At 46.8% G+C, this 23290-nt stretch overlaps 11 protein-coding genes across 16 annotated transcripts; 4 read left to right on the top strand and 7 right to left on the bottom strand.

Moving 5' to 3' along the window:
• Positions 1-2843: 2843 nt before the first annotated feature.
• Positions 2844-3263, bottom strand: PV09_04732 (uncharacterized protein; the record flags this gene model as incomplete). The annotated part of the gene is made up of 1 exon (XM_016358139.1): positions 2844-3263. One exon carries the CDS (start codon positions 3261-3263, stop codon positions 2844-2846), a length of 420 nt encoding a protein of 139 aa, XP_016214341.1.
• Positions 3264-3912: 649 nt separating this feature from the next.
• PV09_04731 (uncharacterized protein) lies at positions 3913-5649 on the bottom strand. Its single transcript, XM_016358138.1, has one exon. It carries the CDS (start codon positions 5579-5581, stop codon positions 4154-4156), a length of 1428 nt encoding a protein of 475 aa, XP_016214340.1. The 5' UTR covers positions 5582-5649; the 3' UTR covers positions 3913-4153.
• A 1299-nt stretch (positions 5650-6948) lies between these two features.
• On the top strand, positions 6949-9031 carry PV09_04730 (uncharacterized protein; the record flags this gene model as incomplete). The annotated part of the gene is made up of 1 exon (XM_016358137.1): positions 6949-9031. The coding sequence occupies one exon, from the start codon at positions 6949-6951 to the stop codon at positions 8740-8742; it is 1794 nt and encodes a 597-aa protein (XP_016214339.1). The 3' UTR covers positions 8743-9031.
• On the bottom strand, positions 8761-9746 carry PV09_04729 (uncharacterized protein). Its single transcript, XM_016358136.1, has one exon. The coding sequence runs from the start codon at positions 9595-9597 to the stop codon at positions 9211-9213; it is 387 nt and encodes a 128-aa protein (XP_016214338.1). The 5' UTR covers positions 9598-9746; the 3' UTR covers positions 8761-9210.
• A 62-nt stretch (positions 9747-9808) lies between these two features.
• PV09_04728 (uncharacterized protein) lies at positions 9809-10497 on the top strand. Its single transcript, XM_016358135.1, has 2 exons — positions 9809-10019; positions 10088-10497. The coding sequence occupies exons 1-2, from the start codon at positions 9936-9938 to the stop codon at positions 10214-10216; spliced, it is 213 nt and encodes a 70-aa protein (XP_016214337.1). The 5' UTR covers positions 9809-9935; the 3' UTR covers positions 10217-10497.
• Positions 10385-11855, bottom strand: PV09_04727 (uncharacterized protein). The gene is made up of 3 exons (XM_016358134.1): positions 11446-11855; positions 11058-11381; positions 10385-11001 (listed from the first exon to the last, which is right to left on the bottom strand). The coding sequence occupies exons 1-3, from the start codon at positions 11701-11703 to the stop codon at positions 10624-10626; spliced, it is 960 nt and encodes a 319-aa protein (XP_016214336.1). The 5' UTR covers positions 11704-11855; the 3' UTR covers positions 10385-10623.
• Positions 11856-13430: 1575 nt separating this feature from the next.
• PV09_04726 (uncharacterized protein) lies at positions 13431-14450 on the top strand (the record flags this gene model as incomplete). The annotated part of the gene is made up of 3 exons (XM_016358133.1): positions 13431-13629; positions 13747-14006; positions 14061-14450. 3 exons carry the CDS (start codon positions 13431-13433, stop codon positions 14448-14450), a joined length of 849 nt encoding a protein of 282 aa, XP_016214335.1.
• Positions 14451-14904: 454 nt separating this feature from the next.
• On the bottom strand, positions 14905-17948 carry PV09_04725. 4 transcript variants are annotated; one of them, XM_016358129.1, is made up of 5 exons: positions 17686-17948; positions 17548-17589; positions 15463-17496; positions 15040-15408; positions 14905-14935 (listed from the first exon to the last, which is right to left on the bottom strand). In XM_016358129.1, exons 1-4 carry the CDS (start codon positions 17744-17746, stop codon positions 15203-15205), a joined length of 2343 nt encoding a protein of 780 aa, XP_016214331.1. In that variant the 5' UTR covers positions 17747-17948; the 3' UTR covers positions 14905-14935; positions 15040-15202. The 4 variants fall into 4 exon arrangements, with proteins under 4 accessions (XP_016214331.1, XP_016214333.1, XP_016214332.1 ...); XM_016358131.1 differs by having other exon boundaries at positions 15463-17589; XM_016358130.1 differs by lacking the exon at positions 14905-14935 and having other exon boundaries at positions 14968-15408; positions 15463-17589.
• Positions 17949-17975: 27 nt separating this feature from the next.
• On the top strand, positions 17976-20021 carry PV09_04724 (uncharacterized protein). The gene is made up of 2 exons (XM_016358128.1): positions 17976-19054; positions 19115-20021. The coding sequence occupies exons 1-2, from the start codon at positions 18065-18067 to the stop codon at positions 19607-19609; spliced, it is 1485 nt and encodes a 494-aa protein (XP_016214330.1). The 5' UTR covers positions 17976-18064; the 3' UTR covers positions 19610-20021.
• PV09_04723 lies at positions 19771-21071 on the bottom strand. Of its 3 annotated transcripts, none has more exons than XM_016358127.1 (4): positions 20704-21071; positions 20398-20624; positions 20111-20305; positions 19771-20040 (listed from the first exon to the last, which is right to left on the bottom strand). In XM_016358127.1, the coding sequence occupies exons 2-4, from the start codon at positions 20552-20554 to the stop codon at positions 19868-19870; spliced, it is 525 nt and encodes a 174-aa protein (XP_016214329.1). In that variant the 5' UTR covers positions 20555-20624; positions 20704-21071; the 3' UTR covers positions 19771-19867. The 3 variants fall into 3 exon arrangements, with proteins under 3 accessions (XP_016214329.1, XP_016214328.1, XP_016214327.1); XM_016358126.1 differs by having other exon boundaries at positions 20398-20692; positions 20746-21071; XM_016358125.1 differs by having other exon boundaries at positions 20398-21071.
• Positions 21072-21097: 26 nt separating this feature from the next.
• Positions 21098-22349, bottom strand: PV09_04722 (uncharacterized protein). The gene is made up of 3 exons (XM_016358124.1): positions 22050-22349; positions 21609-21966; positions 21098-21552 (listed from the first exon to the last, which is right to left on the bottom strand). The coding sequence occupies exons 1-3, from the start codon at positions 22258-22260 to the stop codon at positions 21174-21176; spliced, it is 948 nt and encodes a 315-aa protein (XP_016214326.1). The 5' UTR covers positions 22261-22349; the 3' UTR covers positions 21098-21173.
• Between the last annotated feature and the right edge of the window lie 941 nt (positions 22350-23290).

Here is a 23290-nt window from a genome sequence, read left to right as displayed (position 1 = left end):
TTGAATACATTCTCATACTTCTGAAGCTCATACCATTCTAAGTCACAAACGTAACTATCTTATTATATTCCTTCCTTAATAAGCTCTGGTTATACATTGTTCCCTTGCTCTAGGAAGCTAATCCCTTCCGAAGTGGCTTACATTGGTGAAGCCAGCCGGTATTGGGAAAGTATTCCTAACACTATGCTAGACAGTTAAATCACGAAGAGTGTTATCTTAGTAGAGACAGGATATTTATATAGACCTCGTTCTTGATATCCTTATTGCCTTATACCTAGTGATTATTTTGATCATTATTGAGCGAAATGATCACTTCCACTAATCAGCAACACCTTGGTCTTCGGCCATTGGCTAATGCGCTCATTCCGATCATTTTTGAGCGAAATAATCGCAATCATTCATCATGTGATTGTTCACGTGTTACTTCGTAACACTGAGCTTAGTACTATAATAAATATTCTCTTATAGAAGTATAATATTACTCTTCCTGGTGGTAATATATAGTAGAATAATTTCCCTAAAATAAAGGAGAGAGTCTTTAATAGTAAAGGTAATGCTGAAAATATAAAGAAAGCCTATAAATTAATATTTATGCCTTAGGAACAAAATAACCTAATACCAGAACTAGCTGATATATTAGAAGAGTCAGACAGTATTCTTATAGTTAAATAAAATATTAAAATACTTTACCAGTCCTTTTTATCTTTCTAATAATCTTATAAAATTTGGAAGGGTCAGCGTACTTAATTCAATTAGACTATAATTATATAATATTAAAAAAATATTATATATTAATATATATTATTTAGAGAATAATGTAGTGTAGTCTATAACTATTACTACTAAGAAATAAAGAAATATATTAAATTAAATAATATATATTAAATATAAATAATATTATTTAGGAGTATATAATATATAAATATTAAAATTTTAATCTATAAATTTTTATTATTTTCTTAGTGAATTCTGACACCAATACTACCAGAATAACTACCAGAAACGGTATACCGTTTATCCTCCGGTACGGTACGGTATTTACCGTTTTTTTCGGTACGGTATCTGGTATGGTGATACCGTCCCGTTTACCGTACCGTATACCGTACCGAACGGTACGGTACGGTATATACTGCTACCGTGGGGCACCCTATGAGATCGCCGCATGCAGTATCGTGACCATGACAAGACAGTAGTTACTCACGGCGTATTACGACCCTATCAGCTACGCGAAGCCAACGTTAAGCAGTTTTGTTAGCGTCAAAGTTAGCCTACCGGTGTCAAGTGCCAAGGACCCAAAATGAAGTCATTCCAATGGCGAGGGCAACAAAAAGCATGGGTATACAAGATTCTGGCTCCGCTAAACACGAGTTGCTGTGCTTTGCACCTCGTGTCAAAGCGTAGTCCGCTGTGAAGTAGGTTTCCAAGCACCTAAGAACTATGCAAATATACTTGTTAAAAGAGATTTAAATCAATCAGACTAATTTGGAACTCCTTTCCATCAGTACGGGAATCAGATGGGGCCGAAATTTGTGAGCCTCTCACTCTATGCTCCCCCCTGATTTAAGTGTACGATCTATATATACAATGTGTGAACCCGCTAAAAAAGGGGGAAAGGCAAATTTTCAATCAAATGGCTTCGTATCAAAACCTCGGGCCCAAAAATCTGACATTTGTAACCCCGATCTTTCTCGTAGACGTGCAAGCGCTTTTTTTAAGATGGCATGAAAGCTAATCCACTTTAAAAGTGACTGAGAGTCAAGTTTAGGACAAAAACAACATGATAGTCGCATCTGCTGTCAAGAACCTATATAGACCCGAAACAGCCGAAAACTCGCGAGTCTCACCCTCCTAGATGAAGTGCACTGTTTTCTGTCTTATCTGGCTCATGAAGCTAAACCAGAGCACCGCAAGCTTGCATGCCGCGGTCAGCTTTGTTTGACCCAACAATAAACAAGACTTCTCAAATTTCGCTAATAAAAGCTTGGCTATTGATATTGCAGGCAGCAGCAAGTCTTTCTTGAACTTGGCTTAACTTGGCTTAACTTGGCTAGACTTGGCTTGGGCAAGCGGCGTGCAACTCAATGCTGAGTAAGGTCAACTGTCCTGCGCATTTACGAGAGGGCTCTGATGCTGGTCAATATAGGTCCTAAAATTATAAAATATTGTTGAGAAATAGCACTAGCTAAGCAACCGAGAGTGAAGAAATGAGCAGCCACATTTTATCACCTCTGCTCAGCATGTGTAAGCGAGGCAGACAGTTAGGTTCGGTGATTGCGGCTGCTCGTATTACACACAAGAGCTAAAGATAAATTTAGCTGAGCCTGCACGGAATATTCCGTTTCGCAAGGCTTCGCATGCCAAGCTGAATATAAACAGGAGTGGATTAGGAATACCAACTTCCTCAGGTAGCGTAAGAAACGGCAGAGTAGGCAATATAAATCAATGGATCATTTAGTTGTGTCCATGGGTAACTCACAGTAGGTTGAATCAAGCAAAAGCTTCCAAGATGATTCTTTTTATTCTCCCAGTTCTCTTCTCTGCATTATATGCGACTTCTGCCTTTGCTCAACTAATATTCGAGTCCAATGTACCCGCTGTATGGAACATCGCGCAAACGTACGACATATCATTTACCGGCGGTTTACCACCCTATATACTTGAAGTCGTTCCCACAAATGGACAAAGTGCTGTCGTTCTTGGTAAGGGAAGCAACAGGGCTTGACTTGAGCTCTGCATTTATCCTCGCATGGAAAGCTGACAATCGACGGATGAGTAGCGGAGAACATACAAGCCTCACCGGTCACTGTTAATCTGGAGAATTCTCAACTAGTTCTATGCGACACCTATTTCTTCAGACTCTTCGACGCAAATGGTTTTATTGCTGAGAGCAATACGTTCACTCTTGGCCCTTGTACGACAACGTCAAGCAGCCTGTCGGCTACTTCGGCTGCAACGACTGTGACTGTGACTTCAGTCTCTACCGTGACCTCAATCTCTACCGCGACCTCAGTCTCGACCGTGACCGCAAGTCCGGTCATCTCTGCAATCACAAGTAACAGTCCGACAACTATTACAACAACTATAACAGTGACCAGCGCAAATATCTGCTCCATCGGTCCAACGCCACTAACACCACTCTCTATGAACATGCCAGTAGTGTCAACAAGTAACAGTCCGACAACTATTACAACAACTATAACAGTCACCAGCGCAAATATCTGCTCCATCGGTCCAACGCCACTAACACCACTCTCTATGAACATGCCAGTAGTGTCGACAAGTACCGTGACAACAACAACAACAACAACGGCTCAGTCTTCTTGCCCTATCTCTCAGCAGCTGCCAACATCGTCGACATTCCAGTGCTCTAAAAATACCGAGACTGCCACTACAACTACAATAACAGTAACGAGCACAGAAACAGTGCCGGTGTTTAAGTACGGGAGATTTGCACAGACGAAAACAAGAACAATGTCTTTTCATGCATGAGGTAGATTATAATAATAGCGTGTTATGTAAAGGGGGCAAGGGCATTGCAACGGAGTTGAAGGCGCTTGAGATAGAAATAATCTGTATGAATCATAATCAGATGCATAGAACTAATTAACTAAGTTACCTCCTTAGCACCATCAAGTGTGTATGTTTGTACCGAGTGAAACGAGTTGCACAAACTTAATACAAAAGTAAGGCATCAGAGAGCTCGGCTTTATACTTGCTGTTGGACTATACAGAGAAGACCACAGCAAAAGTGTCGCTGTCATCTTATGTATCTAAACAAGTCTAGAATACTTGAATAGTCCAGTAATTAAATCTATATGTTCAAATTTCTTACCTGTCCAAGTAAGAAACAAATGATTTTACGACTTACAACACTCGTAGTCAAAGAGTATCATACGCCGCATCCTTGGAGCTGGAAAAAGTCAAGTCAAATTCACGAGAATTTCAGGTCTGTTGTATAATACATCCTGGCTACTAGATACAGATCTATCAATATAAATATACCGCTGTTATCGCACATTCTACGTGCCTTAAATGGGCTCCATACGGAACAATAAGTCTACCTTGGTTCTGCAAAGTGACTTACCTCTCTTGGTTTATGCACTAACGCGCCAGTGTTGGATGGCCTAGCAACCGAAGCTCCCGTTTGAAATCCTTATGACGGTGATTTTGTAGCCGGGGCTGCGTTAAAGGTCGTGTTCCTCAATGTCTTGAAGCGAGATACTTTACGAGTCGTTCCTATCCTGCCCTCGGACGGCGCATCGTGAGACGAGTGTTCCAAGATCGCATCCGCTACTGGTTTCAAAACTCTTTTATCAAGTATCCTCTCCGAATTGGTGGAAGAACTAAGTTCCTTGTTTTCCACAGGCTTGGAGATATCAAGTTCTTCAGCAAAGCGCACGCCTTTGCGACTGCTTGCAGCAGATTGAGAAGGTTTTACATCTTCTCGCCTGGCTGATGAAACAACCAAAGCTGAGTCCCTGTGTGCTGTCTCCAATTTTCGAAGAACTTCGTAATCAAAGTTTGGGCCGACGTTCTCCAATGCCACGGCATGCTTTTGCATTAACGCTTCCATCTGCGCTTTGTAATCATCCGTCAACTCGGTGCCAATGTCGTTCATTCCATATTCGTTCTCATCGTTCTCATCGTCTTCATAGTCTTCCAAATCTGTTTCTGTATCATCGTCCGACGCAGGTTCAATATCAAAACTGGCTACTATAGGCGCAATCTCTTTCGCATTTGCACGAGCCTCGCGTATTTGTGCTATGACTGTTTCTTCTTCGATGCTGCTGCTGTTTTCGGTGGCGTGAACCAATTCGAGGGGTTTTGAGTCTATGATCTTGTCGTTCTCATCGAGCACGAGCATGCGTTGCGTGGGGTGCATCTTGTTCGGTGGAGGGGCCGAATTCATGCCATGGTTGTCTGTTTTGGGAGCGGAAGAGACGCTTTCATACTTATCGCTTGGCTGTGTATTCGTCTGTTGCTGCACTGTTTTAGATTCTCCATTGTCTTGTTCGGGAACATTTTGGTCTTCTAGCGTCTCATCCTCCGCAAAGCCTTTGCTCCGAAGAATCTCTCGCAATTTTTCTCTGTCTTTTGATGTGTTAATGACACGGCTGGAGATGACGTTATCGTTATCATCTAGTTCCTCAATAATATCCATCTGCTGGCCTTCGAAATCCGCGTCACCCACGACACAAGATTTGTCACCTGCAGCGAGCATACTGTTCAGTTTCTCCTCTGTAGCTGCAAGTAGCTTGCGCAGAGTGTCAGCATTTCTCTTCCCAGTGTCTATGCGCCCCCGTATTTGTGCAAGGACCTCAGAACGTGTTCGTGGCGGTTGTTTGCCATAGTTGAGTAAAGACTTAATCTCCTTCTCATCCAGAACCTCGCACTCTTGATCAAGAGCTATCTCTAGCATCTTCTCCACGCTTGGTTCCTCCTCCGGTCGTTCCAACTCTTCCTTCAGTCCCGAGTATTCGAACTCCCATGTTTGCCAGTGCCGAAGGGAAGTCTTCAGCTTTGAAATATTTTCCTCCAGGTTCTGACGGAGTCGTTCCAGATTGTCAAGATCTGAACGCATGGAAGAATAAAAGCGATGAATCGATGCGGAGCGGACGATTGATTATTAAATTATTCTGGATATTCTCGTTTGGCCAATGACTATGATGGCACAAATTTTGAAGCGCTTTAAAAAATGACTGGCGACGCGTTCAAGAGCCGAAATCGGAGGACAGAAGTTACGACGGCATACGCAGCAGTCTCCCACTTTTTGTCCTGAGCAACTTCGAGCCGCATCTTTGGGTCGACATAGTTCTCGTCCCTTACGGTACGGTGGTATTCTACCGTACACGACGAAAGGGTACACTCCATCCAAAGGACGGTTCTGACTTTGATGCCCATTTGTAAGAGCAAAAATCACTGTGATGAACAGGAACCTTGATCTTATGCTAAAATACGTTTGGCATGAGGGTCTTGGAAAAAGGCAGCACAAATGTATCAAAAGATCATAAATTAGCGCTCTCCTGGCTCTGCTGCTGACTAAACTCTTGGTACAGCATAAGCTATAATTGCCATGTTTTATGCCTTTTCATTAGTTCTTCATACCCTCGCCTTAAAATGACTAAAAGTGCTAGCTTTGTAGAGTTTCAAGCTACAGCAAATTCGGTACATTTAAACAGAACAATCTTGTCTACCAAACAGAATACAATATTTACTTCCTGCTACAGTCTGTGCCGCTATTCAGTATGAGCAAGCGGATGTCATCTCATGTTGAACAAAGTACTGTGTTATGATGCAGTTGCCCGGCGTGTACTTTGTTCGTTTGATCTCTTTTTTGAAAACATGAAACCAAAAAATGGATAAAATGTTCAAAAGCAAAATTAACTAATAAGATCCATAGTTCTGGGAGTTCATCGAAATTTCTAGCTTAAATATCATTTAGTTATTTGGATAAATAATCAAATGAAATATGATTTTGAGCAAGTCTCTTTCTCTCAGAAGAATCGTAACAAGGATATCATGCAAGAGCGGATTTTCCGCGTACAGAGGGTTAACCTATATCGACCAGGAAGTTGATCTTCAACCTGCTAGTCCTTCTCATCTCCTCATTTAAGCTTTCCCATCATGCGTAAACAGCCGCGTAATATGCCGGACGAGCGCAATCGCTCTTATTGGTTTTGATGATCATTCCCGTTCACCAACCTCCAAACTGACCAACCGGAACCGTCCTTCCCGGAGCTGTCCTTCGCCTTTCATGCCGACCGCAGCGAAAGGTGGAGATCTTCCTTGCCATGTGAAGCGGACTTCAATTACGCAGCGAGGATACGGTCATTGCACAGCCTAAAAGTCTTCTTAGGCTCGTACGCGTCTGTCTATGTGAAAAGCATTTAAGTATGGGAGAAGGGCTCATCATGAGTTCCATCAGCAGTTCTCGGGTTTGCATTCGAGATGGCCTTTCTCCTGGGGGCTGTAACTGCCTCATTGTTCATTCGTTCGGCCTATACAGCGACCCTGGCTGATGTCTGTACTTCCTCATATGTTACCGCATCTCTTCCCGAGGACCAATGGTCAATTGGCGACGTCGACAATAATATCATCTTCGACAGGACTTCGATCACCGCGAATCCTGTATACAACGCATCTTCGGGCAGCTCAGACTTCTATCCGGAAGGCGTCTTCGATTATTGCAATGTTACGTTGGCATATTCACACGCTGGAAGAAACGATCGAGTCAATCTGGTCTACTGGCTACCTGCACCTGATAGCTTTCAAAACCGCTATCTCTCCACTGGCGGAGGTGGATTTGCCATAAACTCTGGGACGAACTCCTTGCCTGGTGGTCTTTTGTACGGTGCTGCTTCCGGAGCAACTGACGGTGGTTTCGGGAGCTTCGACACGCAGTTCGATGCTACGTTCCCTATCGAGAATGGAACTGCCAATTACGAGACACTGTACATGTTTGGCTACCAAGCCATACACGAGTTGGGTCTGGTCGGAAAACAGCTCACACGTAATTTCTTCCAAATGGCCAATGGCACCAAATTGTACTCCTACTACCAAGGCTGTTCAGAGGGAGGCCGAGACGGTTGGTCTCAAGTTCAACGATTTGGGGACTCCTTTGACGGCGCGATTACCGGTGCACCAGCATTCAGATTCTCCTTTCAGCAAACACAACACTTGTATTCAAATGTAGTGGAGCAAACAGTTGGCTACTATCCTCCACCCTGCGAACTTGAGAAGATCTTGAATGAAACAATAGCATTCTGCGACCCTCTGGATGGAAAAACTGATGGTGTAGTGTCTCGTACGGACCTCTGCAAGCTTCATTTTAACGCAAGCAGCGTCATTGGCCAGCCGTATTCATGTGCCGCTACAAGTGGAGCCTCAGGTGGAGGTCCTCCAGCAAAGAAGAAGCGACAGTTGGGAGGAGCTGGCGGATCATCGTCATCAACGCCTGCACAAAATGGAACAGTCACAGCCCAAGGAGCCCAGGTTGCACAGCTAATCATAGACGGCCTAAAAGACTCCACGGGTCGTCAAGTTTACTTTTCGTACCAGCCCTCAGCCTCCTTTGATGACGCCGCAACTCAATACAACAACGAAAGCGGACAGTGGGAATTGAGCATCAACACGATGGGCTCTGAATGGATCACACGTTTTCTCTGGCTGCAAAACACGTCCGATTTCGAAAGCCTAGATGGTGTGACATATGACACGCTCAAGAACTGGATGATTCAAGGATGGCATATGTACCAAGACAGCCTCGAGACTACATGGCCGGATTTGACTCCATACCGAGAGGCCGGCGGCAAGATCTTACACTTCCATGGCGAAAGCGACCCCTCTATACCGGCGGCATCCTCAGTGCGTTTCCACGAATCGGTTCGGAGTGTCATGTACCCCGGACTCTCTTTCAACGAATCTACGGCCGAGCTTAGCAAGTGGTACAAGCTGTTTTTGGTTCCTGGAGCTGCACATTGCGCCCCAAGCAGCACTCAGCCGAATGGGCCGTTTCCAAACACAAATATGGCAGTGATGATCGACTGGGTCGAGAAAGGCATTGAGCCACAAACCTTGAATGCTACCGTGTTGCAAGGAGATTATGCAGGTGAGAAGCAGAGTCTGTGTGCATGGCCACTCCGGCCGCAGTGGACAGACGACATGCTAGAGTGCGTGTACGACCAAAGCAGTATTGACACATGGAATTACGACTTATCAGCCGTACCTCTACCTGTCTATTAGTCTAATATCTATTACAGGTTGAAGCAGCAGTCAAGATAAAACAATGCCTCTACGGAATTGTTCTTCTCTTTTCTATTCTCTTCTTTTAGGGTGAGTGGAAGAGGGCTAGCAAGCTGCTCGGTGCACCCATACCAAATGTTATTGAACTTGCTCTTCCGAAATGCTAAAAATTGATTCATATCAACCGCGTAATATTGCAAGCTTTTTCAATTGCAAAGATTCAAATCAAGCCACAACGTAACATAGCAAGGGGTCGACGAAATGATTCGTCAACAACTTGTAAACCGGCCAGAGCCACAAATGTTGTCTGGTGTATCTGCTATGGCCAAGGACTCGTGTTGTACGACATGATCTATCCGTTCACTCGTGCTTCAACGTGTTTGGCAACACATCGTTGAAGGTACGCGGTCATCACTGCGCCGACAATGAGCTGTTGGTGTAGATTTCCATATAAGAAGTTACACGGTATTACTGTGCTAGAGCTATAGTTTTCTCCACAATACCGTCCCAAGTAGCATCTTCATCCCTTCTACATTCTAATACTTTCCGGACGTTCTTTGCGTTCAAGGATTTGCTCAAATCTTGGTCATATATATGTGGAAAGGTGCCGGACGAAGTCTCATCCCACTTGATCTTGTCTTCAACTGCTGCGTACACAACCTGCAGGAGATAAATCGCCGTCGCGTCTCCGTAAAAACGGCGCACAGTGACGGGTGCCTGTTCGGCAGTGCTCAGATGAATAAATCCATCCTTCTTGTCCAGCTCGGAAACAGGAAGCCCAGTAGGAAGAAAAGGCGTAGGGTCATCGAGGACGATCTTGTAAACGTATTCCGGCAACGAAGACGGGGCAGGCATGGCGAAGACTTTCTGGGGAGTTCCTGCGTCTGAAGTGCCAGTGGAGGTGGAGCAACGAGTGGGATGGATATAGAGAAGCAAGCAAAGAGCAAAGTCGTAAGAAGTACGGAGATTCCGGATTGTGCACTGATTTTTCGCTCCGTGCCAAGCTTGGCACAGAATTGTCTTAGTGAAGTGGACACTGCCCGCGGATGGAATGAGAAACTCCTGCCGCAACTATATCCCGATCCTGATCCTTCCCGTGTTCTTTCCTTCTCCTTTCCTTGTCCTCTCGTCCTCTCCTGTGCTCTCATCGTAGTCCTCGTCAAGTCATCTGTTCCAGTGCAACTCTGCAAAAGATGGGTAATGGGGCCAAAGCAGCGCAGCGCCGCGAGCGCAAGGCAGCGGACGAGAAGAAGGGTGGTGGAAGTCAGCTGAAGAGCGTACGACTGTTCACTGTGTCCATCGTGATTCCATGCGCAAAGATGTACTGACGGTCCTGTCCTCGCAGAACGCTGCCGCCCAGACCATCAAATGCAAGGTCTGCTTCCAGACGTTTCAGTCCACTTCTAAACCGGCCGCCCTTCAGGAGCACGTCAATAACAAGCATGAGAAGAAGACGTACGCAGACTGTTTCTGAGCACGTTTCGAGTTGGAGCAGCTATTTGCGGCGCTCGTTATGAAGGGTATGAGCGATCGAGCTCGTAATGATTTGCGTCCCATTCGTTACCTGGAACATTAAGCGGCATTGGACAGCGAGGGAGTATGGCGAAGAACCGAAAAAAGAACCAAAATCATAAAAAAAGGACAAAAATAGAAAAGAGAGAGGTGTAACACCACTAGTATGAGAATGCTTATTCTGAGAGTACAAGATGAACTCTTGCCACGATATTGGCATCGCGTTCGATCCGCACGCCGATCTTGTAAGCCAGCCTCCTATGCTGTGTGCCTGCACGTTTTCCTCGCATCATAAAGCGAGCTTTCTTGACCCGAGTTGAAATCATATCTCATGCCGTGTATATCATCCTCGTAGTTCCTTCCCTCACTTCACAGCAGAGCCTTAATGACCTGGCCACCCTCCCAACCCTCTCCGGCATCGAGCTTCGTCCATTCGCTCACAGCACCGGCCTCGATACATATCATCTTCTTGTACCCGTCTTTGGGCTCGAAGTCGCCCATTCCCTTTGCTTTTTCGATCCACGGGTTCCAGACTACGGTATCGTTCATGTTATCACGGATAACGTCAAAGCGGGGCTTACCAGCGGCGAGGACAGACGTGGTAGACTGCTTTAGGTTGTGGTAAACACGGTCGATTTCGCCAGTGACGCTGACTGTTGGCGTAGTTTGTTGATGCTGGGTTGCGTTGAGAACCTTGTCAGTGTACGTGGCAGAGCCCAGCCCGTTGACCGTCGTGGTGGTGATGTCCTACACTGGGCATTAGTCTTCCCTTTGTCCTTAACATACGTGGAGCGAAAACCCACGTCGATGCGCAAGTACGTGTGCAGCAAAATTTGGAATTCAAATGCCTCCTTTCCCTCATTTCGAACCTGCATAACGGTTTGCAGAGAATCACGGCTGAGAGTGACACTGTAAACCAGGCCGAAGTCGTACGGCCATTTTTTGCGCAGCTCCTCTGGAACCGCCGTGCTGTACAGTCCAAAGTCGAGCTTTACACTATCGTCTGAACCCTTGACGACGTCGCTTTCTGACGTTGACTTGCCTAAGAACTCCCACCGAACATTTCGGGCCAGCCCATGTTGGGGCAGGGCCGACGTTGCGTGGTCTTTAGGGGGTGGACCGAAGACCTGCGGTTCACATCGTTCAGCTGCACATTATCACAGTACATTTATGCCGTAGGAGGAGACTTACCGGGAAGACAACGGGTATTCCACCCCGAACTGGCTTCGAGCCGTCCAGAACGGCAGCATCGCTCAACCACAGGTTCTCCTGCCCACCGCACTTCCAGGAGATTACGGTGGCGCCATGCAGCAGCACTTCAACGCTCTCACCGGTTGGCAGCCGCGCTGTAACTCGGCCACCGTCTTCTGAAATGTCCACAACTGGCTGTGGGGTGTTGGAGGTGGGCGAGATGGGAATCGCAGAAGGTTTTTTCGCGCGCTCAACCATTTTGCGATGTCCAAGTCGGTTCTACGAAGCTTCAGTTGGAGCGGTCGCGGCCTTCAAGCAGCAATTGGTGTCGAGCAAAGGCGGGGTGCTTGTGGTCAAGAAGTGCGAAGAAGAAATGTCGCTCTCCAAAAACGAGGCTCTGGCGGTTGTTGCCAGCGCAGGTACCCCGCCACAAGGCGAAGACCCTTTGTTAACTTGGACCGTGAGCCTTCGGCGGGCTGAACCCCACGCAGTAACTGAACTTAACCTATCACATCCAATTGTGTGACGTGGTCACTTGCTACTAACGACGGCTTTACTATCGCGAACACACCTGCTTTGCGACATAATGGACTGATCTACTGCCACAGCGACACGTCATTCTCCTCTTGGAGTCCTGAGTTTGACACTGTACCGGCAATCTGAAGTGTAGGCGACGAAGGCTCGCTCTCAGCACAGGCGACACTGTATGATCGTGAAGACTGGATATCCACCACGCCTTCGCTCTTGGGTCGTTGCTTTCACCGTCTTTGCTAGAGCCTGAAATTCAAGTCTGGCATCTCCTACCACCGTATGCGTCGCGAAGAAAAAAAACTTGAGCAACTGTTGTCAGTGTTGTCGTGTTCATCAAAACTGTCTACGTTGGAGTTTTGAACAATGTATCTCTTCTGTACCTGGAAAATCTTCCGTAATTGAGCACCATCAAGCAGCTGCAGTTAGGTCCTGCCAATCACCTACTTCATCTTGAGTCCCGCCGAAGGGCATTAGGAGCATACTATATCCAGACACTCCAGACCCACTGTTGACCTGGAAAGAGCACACCCACATTTCCTATTATTAGTCTCCTTCTAGAAGCTATGAAGCATCGATGTTTTACGACAGAGTTCGTATGATGGTGCAGAGTTGGCATCAGACAAGTCATCCATCTTATGTCACGAATGTATCGGTGCAAAAGAATCATGTTCGAGCTACTGTTTGGCGTGTGTGCGCGTGCTAGAAACACGCCTTCATGTCCAAAGCATACGTAGGAATTCCTTGATGCCAATACGCACTGTATTCAGCAGTGAAATGCGTTCGACATGCTGACAGGCTCAGGGCGAGCATATGTTTATTTGCTTGACAAAAGACTGCTCTGTTGGTCTAGCGTATGAAGTCATTCGTGAGCCTCCGCTGAGTGAAGCTAGCTTATGCAGATACGGCCGATGCATATTTCACTTCACGTACAACCTTTTTCTCGTTTTCGGATAAGAAGAAGCATGAAGAGGATACGCTTGGATTACTAGAATCTTTTCCCCGCAGCTTCGTTACCCGCAACGTTCATGACCCCACTTCCGAGTTACCCCACAGAAGTCTTGAGGACTTCGGTCAGGCGAGGTCAGGTCCAACTTGAACCTGACCAATTCGGGTCGGATGTACGCGCTGAGCCTACTCCGCACAGATAATTATTCTTGTGAAAGGTACATGGCACTGAGCTCTTCGCCTCGGTTGTCGAATTTTCCACTCAAGCATCGCTCGTATAAGAAAGTAAGCCGGACGCATCTCGTGGGATCAACACACGTAAACTTTCCCAGAACCGTTTTCCGGTCGTCCTATTGAAAGCTGTTGAATTGAAGTCAAGGTCTTATCTCACCCGAGTGACAAACCCGTCATCATGGTGTCGGAAGCAAAGGCTGCGTTGGTGACGGGTGGAGGTAAAGAAAGGATCCGACTGTTCCTGCATATCTTCTAACAAACCTGGAGCCTCTGGCATGGGCTTGGCTGTCACAGAAAGGCTCGTTGAATTGGGCTGGAACGTCACCATAGTCGACTTCAATGCGCCAAAGGGTGAGGCCGTCGCGAGCAGACTGGGACCCCAAGTTCTCTTCGTAAAAGCCAACGTTGCGAACTGGGACCAGCTCTCAAAGTCTTTCGTGGAATCATGGCAGAAATGGGGCAGACTTGACTTTGGTATGTGCGGCCTATTTCTTCGGAAGTAACCTCAACTAATTTTGTTGCAGTCTATGGTAATGCTGTGGGTGGAAAGAGTCTAATCCACACGACGTACAATTGTTCTCGAGGACCTAGCTACTGACGTGACCTGCCAGGGCATTGGCGATCGTATCGACTGGTATGCACCGGCCAAGGAACTTCCGGATGGATCGCCAGAAAAGCCAGACACGTTGGTCGCAGATATCTGCCTGACGTCACCTGTCTGGTGTAGTTATCTAGGTATGCATTATTTTCGAAAGAACGCCAAGCCAGGAGGAAGAATTGTCTTTACTAGCAGCCAATGTGGACTCTATCCTGGGCCAAGTATCCCCATTTACACCGCCGCTAAACATGGGGTAAGATTTATCCAGCTAATGTGACTGCATTACTTGCACTGAACTGCTCAAAAGGTTGTGGGGTTGACTCGAGCCATGGGTGCGCGGTTAGAGCAGCTCAAAGAGCCCATCACTGTCAACTGCATTTGCCCGGGTCTCGTGCCGACCAACATCATGCCAGAAGCAATTTCCAATGCCACACCTCCGGAGTTCGTCACGCCCTTGAGCACGATTGTGCGTGCTGTAGAGGGCTTTTTTGCAGATGAGGAGGGCAAGTATCAGGGCCAGGTTGCTGAATGTAGTGGCGAGAGCATAGTAATGAGACCTCAGAACGAGTACAAAGATGATGCTACCAGATATATCTACTCCGATTCTGCCTACGCAAAGGCTGATCGAGAGCAGGTTATGAAGGAACTACTCGAGAAACGCGCAGAATTGGCTCAAAGTATAGCTAGCGTGGCATAACGAGCGGGCAAAATCCGCCCAAATGTTACGAAATCCTTGAGCATGGTTGAGTTTCGAGTATCAGATCCCAAGTTTCCTACTTTTCTTTCCTCTTCTCCCACTGCTCCTACTTTAAAATTTGCCCATTCAGATCGAAATGGTAGTACACTTGTTCAGCGAAGAGGACAGGGAGCAGTGCTGAATCTTCCCTAGGGATTTGGGGGGGGAGGGAGGACTCGAAAGTCTTTGTTATTCATTTCCGTTCAAAACCAAACATTAGGGCTTAACATGGCCTTGAAAGGAACATAGGACAGCGTGCGGAAGCCCAGCTTGATTGCGTTCAAAAGGTGCAGTATATGAGATATCTACTTCGGCTTGGAGTTGGTCTTTCCGCTCCATGTTCGATAAAATGATCATTGTTCGGCATTCGATAACGGGCATGGTCGACCATTTTCATGACCAAGATCGATGTGCCCTGTTGATGATTACGAAATCACTTAATTTGACTAGAGGTTAGATTAGTGACGATGTAACATAAGGCGTTAAGATTGGTTGATTTTTGCAGCGTCAAATCGTCGATAAATTCCGCCAATACTAGTGGCTAGCTTACATATTCAAAATCTTCGTTGTCCAATTCATGACGAGCCAATGCAGTGACAACAATGAAACATTTGAGAGTTGAGAAAAGCTTCTCAGCGGTATCGTGAGCGAAGCTTGATAAACGAGCACGAAAAGAGGCCCAGATGAAGAAGTAAGTGATTTGATCAAAGCTGTCAGAGCAAGTCAAGAAGATCTAGGTCATGAATGTCCATCAACCATGTAGGGCACTGACTCATGTCTTGGCACTCTCGTTCTGCTTGCTCTAAATACCCTTCTCGAACAGCCGCAGTTTGCCGAAGAATCTGCGGCACGGTTCGATCACTTAGAACTTTTCCAGGTTGGCAAAAATGCAAGAAGATGTTGTCAAAGACCCTGGGTCCTATCCCCACTATCAGTTCATTCATAGTATAACTGCAATTTCCGAGTAACTTACCATAATACTTTCTCAAGCCTTTTAACAGCGCAATTGTTTCAGCTCCTGTCCAAGTCCTTCCCTCGTCGTGCGACGTAGCCAACCGTGGTGGACGCCGACCTGCCGGTCGTTCAACAAAGATCGGCAGTCGTTCCATCGGTTCGCCATTTGCGTCAAGCTCTGGTGCTTGATTGTACGGTTCGCGATCCTCTCGCCATTCGGTGTAACTCTTCAAATGTATGCTGTATTTGCTGTGCGCGATATTGCGCACTCTTGCAACTTTGGCACGAAGTAGGAACAATCTCGTAAGGCGACGATACTTTGCATCATACTCACTTCCAAGGCATCTCTCGTCCTCATCTTCGGTTGCATTCTGCTTCTGACTCGCAGCCATGTCCAATTGCATACGCAAGGACTGCAGCCTTTTCATTTCGTTCTGGAAACTCTTTAACACTTTGACAAGAGGCGCTAGCATAGAGTTTCGAATGTTTTTGATGCCGCTTATTTTAATTGACTTCCATTCGTTGGAACGGGACTTCGTGTACAAATTGACGATAATCCGGCAAATTCGTATGCAGCAGTGAAGCTGCCAAATCTGGTCTTCGTATTCATGGAACTTAGTCTTGGCGTATAAGTTTAGAGCGGTGCTGAGCACACACAGTAGATCAATAAACATGAGTATGTTGACTTGGCGTGCTAGTTGGACCATTGTGCCGAAGTTTTCAGGAGAGCGAAGCTCAAAGTGACTGACTTGGTTTTCAAGCTCCTCCAGAGCACTTTCGATGTCTATTCGGACTCTTCCGGGTTCCGTTGACGTGGCCAAGCTATTATAAAGATCTATAATCTTTTGTTTGTTAAATCGAACAGCCTGCACTTCTGGGAGCTCCCGTTTGCTACGACTTATGAAATCACCTTTGAAGGTTTGCGACATGTGCTCCTTAGCAGCTTTAAGAATTTTGATAAGTGGCTCTGTTTGCCCAAACAAGTCAGCTGCTTCTTTCGGTATGACTATCTCACAGTCGGTTTTTCTATCGTCTTCGAAAGCATCTGAGACTTGTTCGCTTTGATAAGGACTTGAACTTCCAAAACTGCCATCACCATGAATCGATGTTGGCTGATCTTCATCATTGTCCGGAACAGCCCAGTCTTCACTGGTATCTTGTGGCTCATGGATACCCTTGGCATTCTGCTGTGCGGGAACAAGTGCCGCCTGTCCACGGGGAGTTCTGGCATGTTTGGCAAATATGGTAACTCTCTTTGGCATGAATTTTTCTCGGATCATACTCCCTATTTCATTCCTTACTTGACTGTTCCGCAAGCGACCAGAAGTGGTAAAGTCATGTGCTACGTCGAAATTACGAGCCGCTACTTGTTGTGTCTTGCTAGCCGCTGAATCCTTTATTTTCTTTCTCGGTAGTTCGTCTACATGATCTTCAAGCGCTTTTCTCTTCGTTGCACCTGTAGTCAGATCACGATAACGCTGCTCGATAGACTTCTCCGTTCGATGCAGAAGTATGGCATGGACATCACTCCAGTCTGCATGAGCTGTCCGCATGCTGAGCAGGATGTAGTCTTCCTCTGGAGACCACCTACTGCCTGGTCGTGAACGTACGTGCTGTTCCAGATGATTCAGCCGGTCTTTGAGTTCCCGTATTGAGAATCGCGATAAGCTAGTGCGTATCTCGCTCCATTTTGCTCCATTTTTTGCCATAATTAAAAGAATTCCATCATCTGATGCTTTCCATTTACTTCCTTTTCTCTGCTGTCCGGGGTGGGTGACTTCGCTGGCCAATCTAGCTCTCGTTTCCCTCGCTTTGGTACTATCCACGCTAGCACTCCGGAGCTTCCTCGTCACCCTCATTACACTGTTTAACAGCTCCTCTTCCGGAATACTGCCTTCAACAGGTACTGTCTGAGGCGAGATTTCGCCGTCGCTACCACCCTTTAATTGTTGTCGCTTAGAACTCGATCGCTTCAGAATATTGGACGATTCCTTAAGTGATTTCCCTTTGCGCGCGAGTGGATCAATAGTTGGATTCAGATGGTCCGTTGCAGCTAAAACTCAAGCATTAGCATCCATCTCTCTATAAGAGTGCTGGCCTATACCCGCTATTTCCTGGTGTATCTGATTAGTTGGAGAGCTTATGCCTTCGTCAAGTTAGCGGTTGGAATCTATTGTAGAAGATTCAGCGATAAGTGAGGATGCGTGTGCATGAAAACAAAGCTGTTGAGGTGATTTCTCACCTTCGCGTCGTCGGCTTCGAATCGATTGCGGACGCTGCTCTCGCGCGCCTTTCGCAGCCATGTCAGTAAAGCTCGGCGGCTGCGCGAGCAGTCAGCATGAGTGACCGAATGCCCTTAAACTGTAAATCTGGAGGACAGGTGCAAGCAGCGGCTAAGATTTGTCTTGGACTCGTTTATGGGTAGTATGTCGGACTTTGAGAGTTGTCGAACTGGTTCAGGTTTTCTTGTTGTTATGATAGGTGGTTGGTTGAACGATCACCAACCAAACGCCTGCACTCGTGACTTAAGGCGTCAACATTCTCAGGTGCCAGCGCCACACGTCGAATTCAAGAGGTTGAACTCCTAAATTTTTTTTATTCTCGTTTCACGCTCGTTCGTTATGACTGAGAATAGTCTTCGAGGCGTTTTGGATGTCCTTGACCCGGCGCAGGACCACACCTTCGAGATTCCTGCTAAACGCATTCACGACGTTGAGGATATTTCGTTTTGGCTTACATCATGGGCATATACGGACCTGATGACCTTTTTGCTTCAACTCAATGCTTCCATGTTTCCTCTTAGGAAAGATGATGGTGGTTGTCATGTGTGGACATTGGATGATGCCTCCATCATGTACACGAGCGCTGTGAAACGATTACAACAACTGCTCAGAGACCTGGAGAATATTATCCAACAGGCACCTCCAGACCCTGGTCCTCGTCGGTTTGGAAATGCCAGCTTCAGAACGTGGTACAAACATGTAGAACAGAACCTCGATACCCTCATGGATAAATATCTCCCGGAGCAAGTCCTGGGATTTAGGACAGCCAACGAGATTTTGCCGAAAGACGAGCTCAAGGCGTACCTTCTAGGCAGTTTCGGAAGTGCGCAGAGACTGGACTATGGTACTGGCCATGAATTGAGCTTCATAGCATTTCTCGGATGTATATGGAAGCTTGGCGGATTCACTTCGGAAAAGGTAACAGATGGTCCTTTTGGCACGAATGAGCGACAGATCGTTCTCGGTGTGATTGAGCCCTATCTTCGACTGATTCGGAAGCTCATCTTAACATACACGCTTGAACCTGCAGGCTCACATGGTGTATGGGGACTTGATGATCATTCTTTCGTCCCCTATGTCTTTGGCTCTGCACAGCTCTCTCCGCCCATTGCGTCACCCGCAGAGATACAGCAGGAAGGCTCAGTACACAATGCACCTCGACCAGGCGACGTTACGAAACAATCGGTTGTCGAACGTGAAAGGAACTCAAACATGTACTTCTCTGCTATCGGCTTTATATATGACGTCAAGAAGGGGCCATTTTGGGAGCACAGTCCAATGCTTTTCGACATATCAGGTGTTACAGCTGGATGGGCAAAAATAAATAAAGTATGGCTCTTCCTTTACACAAAATGTCCAGATTCACATGACTAAAGCCTAAGTCCTTAGGGGATGATTAAGATGTACAATGCAGAGGTACTCTCAAAGTTCCCGGTCGTACAGCACTTTCCTTTCGGCTCGCTCTTTCGCTGGGAACATAATCCAGACGCTCCAGCGCCCATACTACCAGCACGGATGCCATCACAGCCGCAATCGCGCATCTCAAATATGCCACCATCTTCTATGCCGATCACTTCACGACCCATGCCATCCGGTGCGGTGTCTTCAGCGTCATTGACCTCAGGGACAATTCACAGATCAAACGCCATGCCCGGACCCAAGACAAGCTGGACCAGTCAATCTGGAGCGACAGGCCTACCTGCCACACGAGCACCTTGGGCAGGATCTATTTCTTCGCAGCAATCCGTTGCTTTAGGTATGAGAAATATGAATGCTTCAATCTCCAGGGTCAAGGAAGCTCCCACGACAAGGCCATCAGCCAACGAGACGAGCGATAATGGTGAGAATAAAGATAATGCTAGTAAAGGCCTTGATCATGAATAAATGAACTGAAAGACGTCGAATCCATTTTTCTTTCAGCATACACTGCACAGAGCCAGTGAAGATGTGGGAACGTGGAGTGTGAATCAAGCACTTCTGCTGGCCCAGAATAGACAATCAAATCGTATCTAGCAAGAGCAGGTATCGTTCACGGGACAGGAAAATGAAAAGGGGATGAATTAGGATTGTTTTTTGCCACAGCACTATGAAGAAGGACTTCAACCTTTGTTCTCGGAGCTAGATTTGAAACGCATTTTCCGCTTACACATTCCCACGGTCGTGCTCCATGATCGCTCTGCTCGCGTTCAGGACCTCATCTCCAAAGTCTGCCTTCTCAACGCCGCTCCCATCTCCGTAGCTCACATTCATCATAGCATCTAGCTTGCCTCCTTCATCCAAAATTAATTCCCTTGCGTACAACGCTCTTTGCATGACTGAGTTTCCCCATCGAGTCAACATTTGTTTCCGCTACGGCGTAGCTAAGGACGGATTGGAGCTACTCACCTTCTGTCCAACCTTGCTTCTGCTTCTCCTTCCATGCCTCCGCCCCTTCAGGCGTGGAAATGGTTTGAGGCGGCGGCGCTGGCCGTCCCGGCATCGAGGGCGGCAGTCCAAATAGCATGGCCAGAGTTCGGCCTACAAAGTCCCACATGAAGTAAACTTTATTTTTACTGGCAGCTGGGGTGGAATAAGTTTGATCTAAAGCAAATCCATCAGCCAAGCCCCAATACCAGGTACGCAGATCCATGGCTTGGATAGCCTGCGCTCCTGAATGAGCAACTATCACCTACCGATGTTCTTGGACATGGCCGGATGATTGATAAGCAGCGTAAGCAATCGACGCAGTGCCTCAGCAAGGCTCTTGTACTGCGGATCTGCGTCGTCAGGTACGGGATGCGAAGTTAAAGACGACGTGAACGTGCGCCGGGACGTCCTTGTGGGGTCCATGTCTGGAGATGCTTGTTTACCGAAGTGTCGCAAAATCTAAGGAGAATCCAAGGCTCTGCAAGTCTGGTACCTGCATTTGAGAGAACAGTCAAAACCACGTTGGTCGCCTAGCTTGAAGGAGCTCTAATTGCGCGATGACTGCGTCATACCTGAGTGATTCGATGAGAAACGCGTTAACCAGGGGATGTCACCTGTTAGATAATGCGGCGATTGTGCAAGCACTATGAAAACACCTCACGACGACGCTGAAAAGGTCCAGCCTATGCAATTGGGCTTTGATGACCTGTGTTCCGTGCCGAGGGAAACAATCCGTATACGATGCAAGGTCTAACTCTGGATGAATTGACCCGTCCAATGGGCGCTTTGCTCAGCTTCAAACCTCACGAGACCTGCCAAGCTTATTGGACAGGCGCCGATAGCCCGCGAGGGCTACAAAGGTACAGATCCTCTTCTCGCGAAGAGGTTGAAATAAATATGTAAATTAAAAAAAAATTAAAGGAAATAGGATAGCGTAAGCCATTGATTTTTTTGGGGAAAAAAAAACTCGACTCGATCGGCATAACTTAACCATTCGGCACATGTGACCCACGCGAGGATTCGACAACGTGAGAACTACAGCTCAAAAGACACTTGCGCCACCGTCCACCTTAATATCGGCACCATTCATGTAACTTCCTGCACGGCTACACAGCAATACAAGCGGACCAGTCAACTCTTGTGGTACCCCCATACGCCCCATTGGGTTCCTCGCGTTCCACATCGTTCTAGCCTTAGCTAATCCAACCCCTTCGTTCAAGATCGTGTCCATATACCCAGGAGAGATTGAATTGACTCGGATGCCGTGCACTGCCCACTCAGCAGCCAGACAGCGCGTGAGATGCTGCACTGCAGCCTTGGATGTATTATAAGCAGCCTGTGGCTGAGGGAAGTTGACGATATGGCCGGAAAGGGATGCAATTAGAACGATAGATCCGCCACTTCGTTGCGAGATCATACCACTTGAGTTTTATCGTCAGCATGCATAGCTACGGTTCGGATGAGAGTTTTGACGTACCGAGCCACAGCTTGAGCGCACAAGAAGACTCCGTTGCAGTTGATGTCCATGATTCTCTTCCATTCCTCCGCCTTGACATCCACCGTAGGCGTGCAACCAACTACGCCGGCAAAGCAGCACAGTATGTTTACGGCACCGAAAATGCGGACGGTATCCTCTAGGGCTACATCAATGGTGCTACTGACCCTTACGTCTACCTTGATCGTCGCAATCTTCGCATTTGGATAACCCTTCTTTAAACCTTCTATCGTAGCCTGTGAGTGGTCAAAGTTTATGTCCCATAAGGCCAAACCCTGTAAGCCATGATCCAAGAGTGCTTTTGCGCATTCGAGAGCGAGTGTACCGGCGCCTCCAGTAACTATCCTCGGCTAGGATCAGCATCCAGGCTGTTATATGTGCTGAATCGCATCGTCTGGTACTGGTACCAACATCTTCACGTACTGACAGCGTTGCCATCCACAGCAAATCTATAGAGTGCTCTTGCTGTTACGTCTAGGTTTTCTGGAATCGGTGCAGGTGGTCTCGTTAGGCTCGTCTCACCGCCACTGGACAGCTCCATCTCTGGCAGTATTCTGTTCACCAAACCACTACGCGTGGGTTCATCTCCAGGTGAGCTCCAGCTGGAGGCTCCATCGGAGACTTGCGAAGCCATGGTGTCCTTTACTGAATGCCCAGAGACGTTGTAACTTCTTGTTTTATACCTAGCTTGAGCAATTCGGACGAGTCTCCTCCGATCGTGTCCGATGTCGCTGCTATGAATTCGTTGCACTATGTAGAACGATACTTTGACACGACTCCTCGACTTCAGCGGGCTGTACGAGATTTCGATGAAGTCAACGAAACTTGCTAGTCCGTCCAAAAATACCTCCTTTATTCCCCATTCTTTTTCGATCTCGCACGTGGGACTTATCGATTGCCTGACGGCATTTTTTTCTTTGGCTTCTTGGACACGCTGAGATGAATCTGAACTTGAAAGAGTTGAAAAGTATCGTCAAGCGAAGAAAGGTAGTTTAAAGGTCTTGCTGACTGTTGATATATTTTAAATCAAATTTCTCGTTTCTACTAATCATGCCTTCGCGACATGGTCGCCGTCAAGAAACTATAGTCTTGATCGCATGATTTCGCCTTATAGACCCGTAGCTTTGACCAGCTGTATTTGGGCACTTTGCATTGGTAGCGGGGTGTTCCAACACAAGGCAATGAAGCTACAAGTCATGCTTCGCGAAGCGTTGCAAAGCATTAATAGTTCCCTGCTCACTGAATTCAACAAATTGAGTGTTTAGTACTGCGAAACACAATGCTAATAGCATAGAAAGCGATAGGCACTATTTGCTTTTATGCCGTCATCCGTCGGTAGTCTTGCTGTCTGGTCGTTGTTTACAACTTCAAAAATTCATAACCGTCATCTAAATCATGGTCAACGTCGGAGCGTCAAAGAAAATGTACGCGCTAGTATAAGAGAGGTCTCGTTCAGCGTTTCTCGAATAAGCACGAGTATAATCACCAAAAGGATCATTAGGGGTTGAAACAAAAATTTGGCAATCATCATTTGAGGGCTGTTCTGAGCTTTAGGGAAGAGTAACTCACGTGCATAACCAACGTCGAAATGGCCAGAAACGGACGTTGTTTACAAGCGGATGGCCATCGAGTTATGGTCTGGTTGCTTCTTAGTGGAAGACTCT

This window comes from Verruconis gallopava, assembly GCF_000836295.1.
Source record: "Verruconis gallopava strain CBS 43764 unplaced genomic scaffold supercont1.13, whole genome shotgun sequence".
Classification (NCBI taxonomy): domain Eukaryota; kingdom Fungi; phylum Ascomycota; class Dothideomycetes; order Venturiales; family Sympoventuriaceae; genus Verruconis; species Verruconis gallopava.
Note: the sequence above shows the minus strand (reverse complement) of the source record. Positions and strands in the feature narration are given on the sequence as shown.